The sequence below is a fragment of the Myxocyprinus asiaticus genome, chromosome 23, assembly GCF_019703515.2.
Source record: "Myxocyprinus asiaticus isolate MX2 ecotype Aquarium Trade chromosome 23, UBuf_Myxa_2, whole genome shotgun sequence".
NCBI lineage: Eukaryota > Metazoa > Chordata > Actinopteri > Cypriniformes > Catostomidae > Myxocyprinus > Myxocyprinus asiaticus.
Window position 1 is genome coordinate 950844 of NC_059366.1, and position 12846 is coordinate 963689.

General features: G+C 37.5%; 1 protein-coding gene across 5 annotated transcripts in view; it reads right to left on the reverse strand.

Moving 5' to 3' along the window:
• Positions 1 to 8731: 8731 nt before the first annotated feature.
• Positions 8732 to 12846, reverse strand: part of vit (vitrin) — an 87866-nt gene continuing 83751 nt past the window's right edge. For all 5 annotated transcript variants that reach the window (XM_051651139.1, XM_051651136.1, XM_051651138.1 and 2 more), the window contains one exon: positions 8732 to 9783. In XM_051651139.1, the coding sequence (XP_051507099.1) occupies positions 9605 to 9783 (179 nt within the window). In that variant the 3' untranslated portion in view covers positions 8732 to 9604. The remainder of the gene's footprint in view (positions 9784 to 12846) is intronic.

A 12846-nucleotide genomic window follows, 5' to 3' on the forward strand; every position in this document is an offset into this window, starting at 1 on the left:
TTAAAAAAATCACTTCTTATGACTGTATGCTTACACCTGAACTGAAGCTTTTCTTGTTTACTATATTTTCTCAAGCTTCATCTAAAATATCTAAAAATATAAATATAAAACCACATCAAAACTTGAAGAGTTTAAAATTCTTCTGGAATTTTACCAAACACCATTTCCATAAAAAATAAAATAAAAAAATAAATAAAACAAAATTATCATAAATATTGTAACATAAACATCAAGGCAACTTTAATGTTGACACTCTGGAACCCATAAACTGGACCAGACAGAACATAAAACACAACAACACATGAATGTGAAGTTTTCACATTTATGGTTTGCTTCTCACATTTAAGTTACAAGATAGAATATAGACATTTTTATATTGATATGGACATTTTTTTAGTCGGTTTCACCTTTTTTCTAATTTCTCTTTCCCAATTCCCAAACAATTCTGTTTAAATTGTTATTTTTTATTTTTCTCCCCAATTTGGCATGCCCAATTCCCAATGAGCTCTAAGTCCTTGTGGTGGCGTAGTGACTCGCCTCATTCCGGGTGGCGGAGGACGAATCTCAGTTGCCTCCGCGTGCATCTTATCACATGGCTTGTTGAGCACATTACCGCAGAGACCTAGCGCGTGTGGAGGCTCACGCTACTCTCCGCGGCATCCATGCACAACGCACCACACGCCCCACAGAGAGCGAGAACCACATTATAGCAACTACAAGGAGGTTAACCCAATGTGACTCTACCCACCCTAGCAACCGGGCCAATTGGTTGCTTAGGAAGCCTGACTGGAGTCACTCAGCACGCCCTGGATTCGAACTTGCGACTCCAGGTGTGGTGGTCAGCATCTTTACTTGATGAGCTACCCAGGCAACTACGCAACAAAGCATAAGTAGAATTAGTAAATCATCTTTGAATCTCAATTATTCATCATGCAAACATTCCAGTGTTTGTTTAATACTTACAGTCTCCTAAGTCAGGCACTCCTTTGTCTGCGATGGTTCTCAATAACCTACCCCCAAAACCAATCCATAAATAATAATCTTGTGCACAGGGTATGATCCCCTGATGGCACAATGACCGAATTGTTGGTATCTAACACTGTGATAAGCTGTTTTAGTAATGTGGTTATTCAAATGCAGTCGGGTTGAGTGGAACTCAACATTTTTGGATAGATTTCTGTAGACCTCCCTTTTGATGCTTCCGGCTTAAAAGTATCCATCCACTTCCTTTACCCATTTCAATTCCAGATTTTATTGTGTTGGTAAAAACTGATTCAGGCATTTGCAAAAGCTCTGGTGTTCATTGAATGTTTTATTTAATTCACAGTGAGCTTTTTTGTTTGTTCAATTTATGTTCAACTCATGGTTTCATAAGAGCATTGGTGTTGGTTCAGTGCTATTTCATGATTTCAACTAACCTATTTCAATTCAAGATTGTATTGTTTGGTTCTAAGTAGCTCTTGGGCCTTAAATGTACAGGTTACATTTCATATTGTAATGGAAAGCTCTGGTGTGGCTCAAAGGTTTAATTTATTAATTTTGTTGTTTTGTTTGTTTGTCCTGTGTTCAGTAGTAAGGAGGTGTGCCGGGACTTTCAGAAACAAAAGACAAGGAAAGACGGTGTTTCACCCACTTGTCTAAAATCCTATGCTGACCAGCTGGCCCCTATCTTCACACAGATCTTCAACAGTTCACTGGAGCAATGTGAAGTTCCCTACTGCTTCAAATGCTCCACTATCATTCCTGTCCCAAAGAAACCCAAAATCACAGGACTTAATGACTACAGACACATCGCTCTGATGTCTGTGGTCATGAAGTCATTTGACTTCAAGGGACCCTTTCTAGATCCCCTTCAATTTGCTTATCAAGCAAACAGGTCTGTTGATGATGCAGCCAACATGGGATTGCATCATATCCTGCAACATCTGGACAGACCAGGGACATATGCAAGGATCCTTTTTGTGGACATCAGTTTAGCTTTCAACACCATCTTCCAAGCTATTCTCTGGACTAAATTACACCAACTCTCTGTTCCCATGTCTATCTGTCAGTGAATCACCAGCTTTCAGACAGACAGGTAGCAGTTAGTGAGACTGGGGGAATTCACTTCCGGCACCTGTACGATCAGCACTGGTGCCCCCCAGGTATGTGTGCTCTCCCCACTACTCTTCTCCCTGTATACCAATGACTGTACCGCCAAGGACCCCTCTGTCAATCTCCTGAAGTTTGCAGATGACGCTATTGTCATCAGCCTCATCCAAGATGCATACAGAAGAGAGGTTGAACGGATGGCTCACTGGTGCAGTCAAAACAACCTGGAGCTGAACACGCTCAAAACGGTGGAGATGAGAGTGAACTTTAGGAGGACCACCCCGCTCTCCATTCTGGACCCCACTCACCCAGCCCACTACCTTTTTGAACTGTTGTCTTCTGGACGGCGCTACAGAGCACTGAGCACCATAACCGTCAGGCACAGGAACAGTTTTTCCCTCAGGCTATCCACCTCATGAACAGTTAAAACTGCCTCATTGAGCAATACACAGTTTATTCTATTTATATTTATCCAGCATATCTTACCTCTTCTGCCATACATTCCCTTGCATCTGTATATAACAGATTTGTATTTGTACATACATATATATATTTTTTGTCTTGTTTTGTATTTCTATATATACTTTTCTATTCACTCTTTATTTTTATTATATTTTTATTATCTATCTTGTTGTTGTATTGTTTGTGCACTGGAAGCTTCTGTCACCAAGACAAATTCTTTATATGTGTAAGCATACTTGGCATTAAAGCTCATTCTGAATCTTCTGATTTATTTTTAGTGAATGGTTTCACTGAGCTTTATGGTCTCAAAGGAGATGTTTTAAGACAATGTACAATTCATGAATTTGAGTTCAATTCATGGTTCAATTTAGCATCTTTGCTTTTGCTATTTGCTTCTCGTCTGATCTCAGAAGCTAAGCGGGGCCGGGCTCGGTTAGTACTTGGATGGGAGACCACCTTCCCATTGGCTCAGTGGCGGCCAGGGCCAAAGGCACAAAGGGGGCTTTCTCCAGCCACATTGCCTCAGGCACACTCAATCTCCTCTGATCTACAGACGAGACATACACCTAACTTATCCATCAACTCATAGATTTGCTGCATTAATTAGGTCTGTCGGAAAGTGAAAAACGTCTCATATTTTAGAACTCTGCAATAGGGGGGCCTGGGTAGCTCAGCAAGTATTGACGCTGACTACGACCCCTGGAGTCATGAGTTCGAATCCAAGGTGTGCTGAGTGACTTCAGCCAGGTCTCCTAAGCAACCAAATTGTCCCAGTTGCTAGGGAGGGTAGAGTCACATGGGGTAACCTCCTCGTGGTTGCGATTAGTGGTTCTCGCTCTCAATGGGGCATGTGGTAATTTGTGCGTGGATCGCGGAGTGCAGCATGAGCCTCCACACGCGGAGTCTCCACGGCGTCATGCACGACGAGCCACGTGATAAGATGCACGAATTGATGTCTTAGAAGCGGAGGCAACTGAGACTTGTCCTCTGCCACCCGGATTGAGGTGAGTAACCGCGCCACCACGAGGACCTACTAAGGAGTGGGAATTGGGCATTCCAAATTGGGAGAAAAAAACTCAGCAATAAATTGACTGGCAACTATGCTAATATTACTCCTTTTTGTTTCCCTGTCTCAACCTCAGGATTCATATGCCTGTGCAAGCCAGATACACTACAGTCTATGGCGATGGACTTCACAGAGGATGACCTGATGCCTCCTCCAACCATAAGATATGGGATATTGCATGTGCCACTGCCTGAACATGGATTTAGGATGGACCTCACTAAAAACACTTGCCAGCTGAACTGCGATGCACCTCACTGATCTATGACTGCATCTCCTTGGTCTAATGATGGACTGCACTCTTAAAATGGAATACATAGTCAGTCAATTAACTGCCAATAAAAGCCTACATCAGCCAAATAACAAAGGACAAAACATCTATTTGAACTTCTGCAGTTAATCCAGGATGGACCACAAAGACATTAGTCATTATCTTACAGTTCGTACAAAATATTGTTGTTTAAGCATTGGCTCTTAACACTTACTTAACAGTGGAAATGTAGTATATCATGGGCAGAAGAAATATTCATTTCCACACTGAAGGAACTTAATAAAAGAAGCATCAGGTTTACACAAAGATGGCCTATACAACCAGAAATTCCTACTGGAGCCAGCCAGTCTATATTGAGTGTCAACAGTCTTAAGAACAATGAGAGTTCTGTGGACGCACGAAAACCTTTCCTCATACATGTTGTAAATCAAGGAATACCCTATGACATGTCCAGCTAATCACCTCGACAAAGAAACCCTAAGGGCAGAGGTGATGGGCAATAAAAGACAAAGTTAGAACACACTCTTAGGAAACCCCCCATGACATGAAATCTAAGACACTCTCCTTTTGTCCTTCGATATAAACCAATTTGCTACGCTTAAACGAGACATCATGATCGTTTTCCTGAAAACAGCGGCTAAAAATATATGAACTGTAAAATATTTCCTTGTATCACCATTCTACACTGCACAATGCACAGTCTATTTTTGATAGTACAAATGTATCTTACACAAATGATTATAGCCTGATGTACCTTTTAAAATATGTGTAGTGATTTGTAATCACTTATAACTGACAAATCGATGATCATAATCTTTAATCTTTTTTTATTCATTTCATTTGACTAATGAAATAACCATTATGATTTTTAATCAGGTATTTTCATATTTCGTTACTTGTACGTTAAACATTCATGAAAGTATGTCATACTTAGTATGTAAATGATTGTATGTTTATGTAGAGAATGTTGAGGTTAACAGATGTCATGTCTCTTACACCGATTTCATTATATAAAATGTATGATTAAAACATGTACTCTTTCAAGCAGGAATTTTTAGGAATCATTTACACAAAGGATTGTAAATCAACTTTGAAAAAGAAGGAAAGTGTTGACCATGTAACTCTGAAAAGACACTTCTGATTGGCTCTGGACACCTTTGGGGTGTGGCCAATCTCAACTCAAAACTCTCGTACAAAGGAAGAACTCTTCTTCTCTGGCTTTTGCTCTGCGCTCTTCCTTTTAAGCTCTTCATCCTCCTCGCTCTTGCCCTTATGGCTTGTAGCCTCGCTCCGGTGCCCCTCAAGTTCACATCATGTAGAATCCAGGAAGGCTCGGAGCGAAGTTCCGAGGAAGCCTTTCTCACTCTCTGCTCCACAGTTCACACACATGACGGGAGTCGTGAGTCTCCCTTGCGGAAGGCCTCACTTCAAAGCCCCACCTCATCATCCCAGCAACAGACATCCACGATCTTAAAAGAGGTCCAAAACATTGACAGAACAACCAGAACTTTCTACTGACATAGCCCAAGAACGAAAGCAATGCAAGGAAATGCAACAACATGCAAGTACATCTACAGACTTTTGCTGAAAGTGCTGGTGTCTCTCTAATATAATTTGAGTTACCTGATTGCAAATTGAGTTAGACTGAATTAAGTATCAATGGTTCTCAAGGCATTGTCTACAGACTCCATAAAGTTCATTTTCTCTGTACAGATCATTTTCATTCACCTTCTGTAACCATTCACTCACATCCTGTCTTTCATGTTTGTTTGTATATGTTAGATTAGTTTTTATGTTTAGATTAGCAATAAAGTCTTGTTTGTATTCAAATATGAATGTACAGTGGTATATTTTGATAAATAATCTCGTCACTTGATTTTTCAGAGATCTTTGCACCTAAACTCAGAACAATAGCTAAAAGATTTGTGATATTATTTTCAATAAACCATGGGAATAGTATTACTCCAATAAGTGAATTAATAATAATTCCCTTATTAAAGCTAATTCCTTACAATAGAAATTGTGAGCAGATACAACGAGCCGTTGTATTACGATTTTAATGGATTATTTTATTCAGACAAATAATCTAATTATTTGTCATTTATACTACTTATAATGGTTGTCGAAAGTGACTAATTCCATTATGATATTCCTTACATAATGACGTAGACATACGGACAGTTTAATTTAATTCCTAACACACATACTGTTCCCTACAGAATACATAGTCTATCATTTAATTGCCAATTAACAAGTGTCTTGCGATTAAGTGGGCTGTTCTTACCCTCCGCTACTTCCTGCTGGGGCGGGCCGGATGTTGCACCGGCCTGAGTCAGCGGTGGGTATGTGGCATGGGGGGGTGTGGTCATGTGTGGGTCTGCGGGAGAGGGAGAGCGGTAAGGATCGTCACCTGGATTATGATTACTCTAACACCTGTCTCTAATTATAGTGATAGTGGAGGGAGACCTGAAATGGCCCACCAGAGCATCAGCACGGGGAGAGAGTACCAGGGACGAGCTGGGAGAAAGACCGGCAACACAAAGATCCCTGTTTTGAGTTGGGTATAAGCCATGCCATTCACATTCAAATAAAGTCTGACCTGAACTGTTCGCTGTCTCCTGACTCCTCCATTGCCCACGAACCTAGAACTTCTACAAGAGGATTTTAAAAGTATATGGAATGGAGAGGTGTTTTATTATATTGGTGATAAAGGAATGATAAAGGAAGAGGAAGGGGGTAGCTATTTTAATTGAAAAAGATGTCTGTGAAAGTTACAGTTTTATATGATGATAGAGTTGGCAAAAGTTTAGTGGTAGAAATCAACAGTGGGGATAAGAAGATAGTATTAGGTAACATACATGCACCAGGGGAGGAGGAAAAGGAAAAAAGGAGGGTTTTTTAATATAATTTAACAGGTCTTATTGGAAAATTGGAAAATGTTTTTATAATTGGTGATTTTAAAACACTTTTTAGAAAGATGGACATGGCAGAAGGAATGGTTTTTTGATCAGATAACAGGAGAAAAGAGTTGATCAGGTTAATGGAGGAAAATTATTTAATAGATGTCTGAGTGGAAAGAAATAAAAAAAGGAGAATATTCAAGAATTTATTTTATTTTAAGTAAAAGAGCTCTAGAAAAATGGTTGAAAAAGTGTATTATAAAGAGACAACAATACATGATCATAAGTTTTTGTTTGTACAAATTTATTTTAATGAAGTTGAAAGAGGACCGGGAGTGTGGATTTTAAATGCAGAGATTTTAAGACATGAAAGTTACAGAATGGAAGTAGAAAGAATAATAGAAATGGGAAAGAAAATAAAAATGTGCAAAGAGGACAAAAGAATTTGGTGGTATAACGTATGATATTAAAAAACAGAGTACAGTAAACTAGAACAGAGAGTAAAGAAGATGAAAGAAAGAGAAGTTAAAAAAGATTTAAGTGAGCAATTAAATAAAGGAGGTAATGCGCAGAAGATAATAATTCTAGAAGGGAAATGAATTGAAATAGAAGAAGCAACATACAGAGGGGCTATGATAAGAAATAAAACAAAATATGTAGTGGAAGGGAGAAGTGAAACAAGTTATTTTTTAATTTAGAGAAAAGTTGAAAAAAGGCAGACATTGTAAAAAAGTAATAGGAAAGGATGAAAAAGTGAAAGAGACCAAATAAATACTTAAAGTGATGAAATAATATTATGAAGAATTGTTCAAGAGAGAAGGAGCAGATAAAACAGAAAAGGGCTTTTTGATAGAGCAAATCACTTCAAGGGTCTCTGAAGAAGACGTTTGTTTATTTTGACGGAATGACAACGAGGCTGTGAGGGACAGACTTACAGGCTGGGCTGTACTGCAGTTTAAAGTGTTTTTAAACATTGAAAAAATTAAGAAATATCTTCAGTAGAAAAAAAACTCCAGACAACATCAGATGTGATCTAGGAGCTTTATACCGTGTGCCATTGAAGAAATGGTAAGTTTTATCCCCGACAGCCTCGTTTGTTAAAAATGAAAGATCTATTAGCCTCTATTAGCCACTAGAGGGCTCCCTTGCCTGAGCAACTAAACTGGTCTATTGGATGAAGCTCATAAGGCCTTTTCTGAATAATCTATTATTACCTGCTGTTTCCTGATATTATATTCTGTTTTATCTGATCTTTTTTCTTGTCTTTTATATTTTAAATAAGGACAAAAACAAAATAAACACAAATCATCAAATCATAACCCGTCCTATAGATTGGCATACTCATTTGCCTATTTCAAAAGAGACAGGCATCACATCTTCATATAATGTCAAGTCTTCATCTATGTTCACATTCCAAACTTTCTAATTTCTAACACTGTAATTTAAAAAGTTACTTTCTCCATTTGGTATGTCTCCAAGATCATTTCTCTCAATCTTTAAAATTGTGGGTGCTCTGGTTTAAGGCAAATTTTCAGTGGTTTGTTTCAAAGCCGCTATTCAAATTACTCTAAAGAAACAAAAGAGAGTGAAGAGTATTTTAAAGGCGAAGAGAACTGACCTAAAATAAGGTTTTGTGGATGGACTTCTAGTGGATGGATTTCCATTGTTGTTTTTCATTATTTATGTTTACCACTATTTACTAATGGTTTCAAACATAATTTACACTCTCAACCACATTCTTAATAAGTAAATCTCAGTGTGTACATTTGCCTGTTTCATCTGGGCCTAGAATGTTATAGACAGTAAGCAAATAAATAAATTCATCTATATGATAAATGTATCACACTTAGTAAAGGCTTTCTTACACAGATATTACACGACAACCAGAAATTGTACAAATCTCAACCAAACACTTTTCAAATCAGTCCAACACAATGAATCTGCTGGTTTTCAATAATAATTTTTATTAAAAATGGCATTAAAATATTGATCAATTTTAATAGTAATATATACATATATGACAAAACGACAGTATAGGAAATTAAATTGACATGAAAATATTCTACGTTTATAATCCGCTCCTGTTAGAATGGTTAAGAGTACAACAGGAACTCTATAAATGTTGCCATTCTTTTTTAAATGTATGCATGTTGTCTTTAACATCCATCCAAAACATTTGGTCAGTTTCGTGATTTGAAAAATCTTGCGATGTACAGTAAGATCAGTCAGTTCTAGCATGCACAAACAATCATAATCCATTCACCATTTTCCTGTTTCCAGATCATATGCAATATCCCACTTATTTACCACATTTCCTTTATTAAACCTGGACTTGTGCATTTATCAGGCAAGATATTTCATTTACAAAGAAAATCTGGCATGGCATTTTTGACTGCACATATAATTAGCTGCAAGCTTTTCATATGAACATAGATTTTATAATTGAATTATTTAGTTCTGTATGTTAAATTATAAAAAGTCTTTTACTAAAACTGTGTATCAAAAAGCTATATGTCTTTTATAACTGTACTGATGTGCAGAAACCAATAATAGTTTGTTCATAAACATTTACACACCAAATCACTGAACACAGCCACTGCCATCCAGTTAAACGACCAGCTGTAGCAGTTCTAAATTGCTTTTGTTGTTGTTGTTGTTGTTGTTGTTTTAAACTGCACAATATTAAACCTGAAAACATATTGCATTGATGCCTTTCATTCAGAAGCCTCTATGCTATACCTGTAATACTGTCATGCTGCCTGTGTGGTGATGCAATGAACAATCCCATGGCTCATCAAATCTCTCTGTGTTCCTGCTTCAGTTGCGAGGCTGGGAGTTGAACTCTTGGCAGATGTTGTGAATAATTTTCGACACATACTTGTAGAGGTTGTCAAACTCATCGACAAAGAACGAGTGCTCTCTGTCGGGGTCAGTGGCGATGTATTCCAGCTCGTCCTGTGCAGCCCATGCAATACCGATGGAGTACGCAATCACACCTGATTCATCAGAGAGAGGCAGTGAAACAGTTATAAGGCAATGTTGCCATCATAGTCTCATGACAACTCATAATAATTCATACGGGTGTGCAAAAACATGATGTATTGTACAACCTGGCTCATTCAGAAAAGGTTCAACTTTTATTCCCATTGAGATTTCAAACCTATACAATACAGGCATCAAATTTTAGCAAGCCACCTATCCAACACTTTATTTAAAAAAGGAAACATCTGAAAAAATGTGGTTACTCAATCTATATTTATTTTTACAATACAAATGACTGAATGTAGGTTAATAAACTGTAATACGCTCACTCGTCTCGTTCCAAAGCCTGATGTGTTCTTTCTTCCGTGGTACACAAACTTCCTTTTCCCATTAAAATCATGGTTTAGGTCTACATTTAGGGAAAATCATAACAACATTGTTTGTTGGTTCATTAATATTTCTCTATGGGTGTACAAGTTAATTTTTTAATTTTCCAATTTCTTAAGATTTTGTCATGAATGTTGAATGTTGCCCTGGAAGCAAATATGGGCTTTCCAAACTTAAACTGTTTAATCGAGGTTCACTTTTACTCCTGGATTAACATTTCCTGAGTTATCTTGTTTCGTGTTTCGCACTGTTCATTCTTCATCCAGTGTTAGTTATTAATACAGGGTGTTCAGGGTGAAAGATGTCATTTTTATAGTTTAATAGCATTGAGTGGACAAGAATAGCATGCTACCAGCATGTAGCCCATTTTAATATCTGCTTGTCTATCTGTGGAAATGTCATCATGTAAATTTGCTTTGGTTGTCTTAAATCTTCTGGCACAGTTATTTAACGTGTTCATTTCTGCAATTAATGTGGACTGTTTAGTGTGTGAAAATAACAGTTATCTTTTTCCCCACTTCCTGTGGCTCGCATATGCAAATGCAAATTATGGACTTGAAATATGTTTACTGTACTGCAAAATGAGACATAGGCGCTCTCAAATGATGATGTTTAAATGAAATGCACTCAGAGCAGCTCTTGAAGAACACATGAAGATTAAATGCCTCCGGAGCGGCTGAAGTGTTGGAGCGTGGTTCACAGTGAACTCACATGAAAGTAAACATAGATTAATGTGCCTGGTGATCGCAAAGTGCGATTAAGGTAAGGTTTAATAGCATTGTTAACTTTACATTAAGTTAAACAGATTTGGTGTGCTGTCCATAATGGAGGGGCTCGAGCATGGCACTGAGCTTGAACACTGAGATCCCCATCTAACTAAAGCAAGAAATAGAAAGACAGTTTTGAATAATAATTGGTATTGGCGTTATAAAATATAAAGGTGGAAATGGGGAGGTGGAGGGATGCCCCCGCCAAACTTCGAAGTATCGTCACCGGTGTGACGGTAGGAAGCAGCTGCTTATACTGTATATCCTTGGGATATGATTGACATATATAGATGAACAAGCTCCTCCCTAACTTACATTTGAAACTTCATAAAAATTATAATAATAGATATTACTACAATCGAATAGTTGACTGGTTTCCAAGTACATAAGTGTAAATGTAATTGAACCAATACCATTGACCCACAAAAGAACAAGAAAATATATATATATTTTAAATATTTGTAACCTTAATATTTTAATATTTCAATTATTATTTATGACATCCTATATCTATGCAATAAGTTTTCAATTCCTTAAAGGAAATCATATGCCTATTTCATTATGTTATTATGAAGTTACATTAATAGGTAGGGCTGAAATGAAGCTGAATAAATGGCCTCTTCTCAAAGGAATTTTTCACCCAAAAATTTAAATTCTCTCATCATTTACTCACCCTCATGCTATCACAGATGTGTATGATTTATTTTATCTACAGAACAAAAACAAAAAAATTTAAATGAATATTTAATCTCTGTAGGTCCATACAATAGAAGTGAATGGTGATAAGACATCTGAAGGCCCAAAGGGCAGTATAAAAGTAATCCATAAGACTCTAGTTGTTAAATCTATGTCTTCTGAAGTGATATGATAGGTGTGGGTGAGAAAAATATCAATATTTAGGTACTTTTTTAACTGTAAATCTACACTATCACTTCCACATTCAGCCACCTACTGGTTGGGGCTGGTCAAAAGTGGAGATTGATAGTAATAAAGGACATAATATTAATCTGTTTCTCACCCACACCTATCATATCGCTTCTGAAGACATGGATTTAACCACTGGAGTCTTATGGATTACTTTTATGCTGCCTTTATGTCCTTGTTGAGTTCTGGTCACCATTCACTTGCATTGTGAAATCTGCGTCACACGTCCTGTACTCAAATGCCAAGGGTTTGCGTCTGACCAAAGTATACTTTGGGCTTACACTGTGAAAATGATATTGTTCATCAAAATTATTTGTATGTGCCCAAAAATCCTTGCTTTAGCCCTGATCATGAAGACTTCACATGATTTATCCAATATGACTTGTTCCTCAATCAACATTCTTTGCAGGTCTTGAAACATCATTACTATTAACCAACAAGTCCTCTAGGGATTTAAGTATGCACGCTTGATGTGAATGCTCTTCAAGAAGCAACAAAGGATGTCGACCCAGGAAAATGTCCAACCGGGTCTCGTTACTATACTTACATTTTTGCCAAATGTTTTACATGGCTCATTGAATGTATCACATCAGTTTCCTGGTGAACACTAGAGGCGCTACAACAACAATTACTTTTATACACTTCCACACAAATCATGAGTAAAACGGCAGATTATCAGTTCATAAACACTTTTTACTCACACAATGCTATCTTATGACATCTAAACAATTTACTATAGCGCATGACTCATGACTCACTGTAGCTCAACTGATCGACTTGTAAAGGAGCGGGGTGCGAGTCCTGAAGAGCTCACGAGTCCACACGTGAGCCCAAAGTGTCACAGAAGCACCACAAAATTACGTGGTTGCTGCAGCAAATGTTTATTATCTAACATTTGCTTGTTATGACACTGTCTGTTAGGTTTAGGTTTAAGGTTTAGGGTAGGGAGGTAGTTGTAGTTCATTTAAAACTCGATAGATTTAACCTTAAAAACCTAAT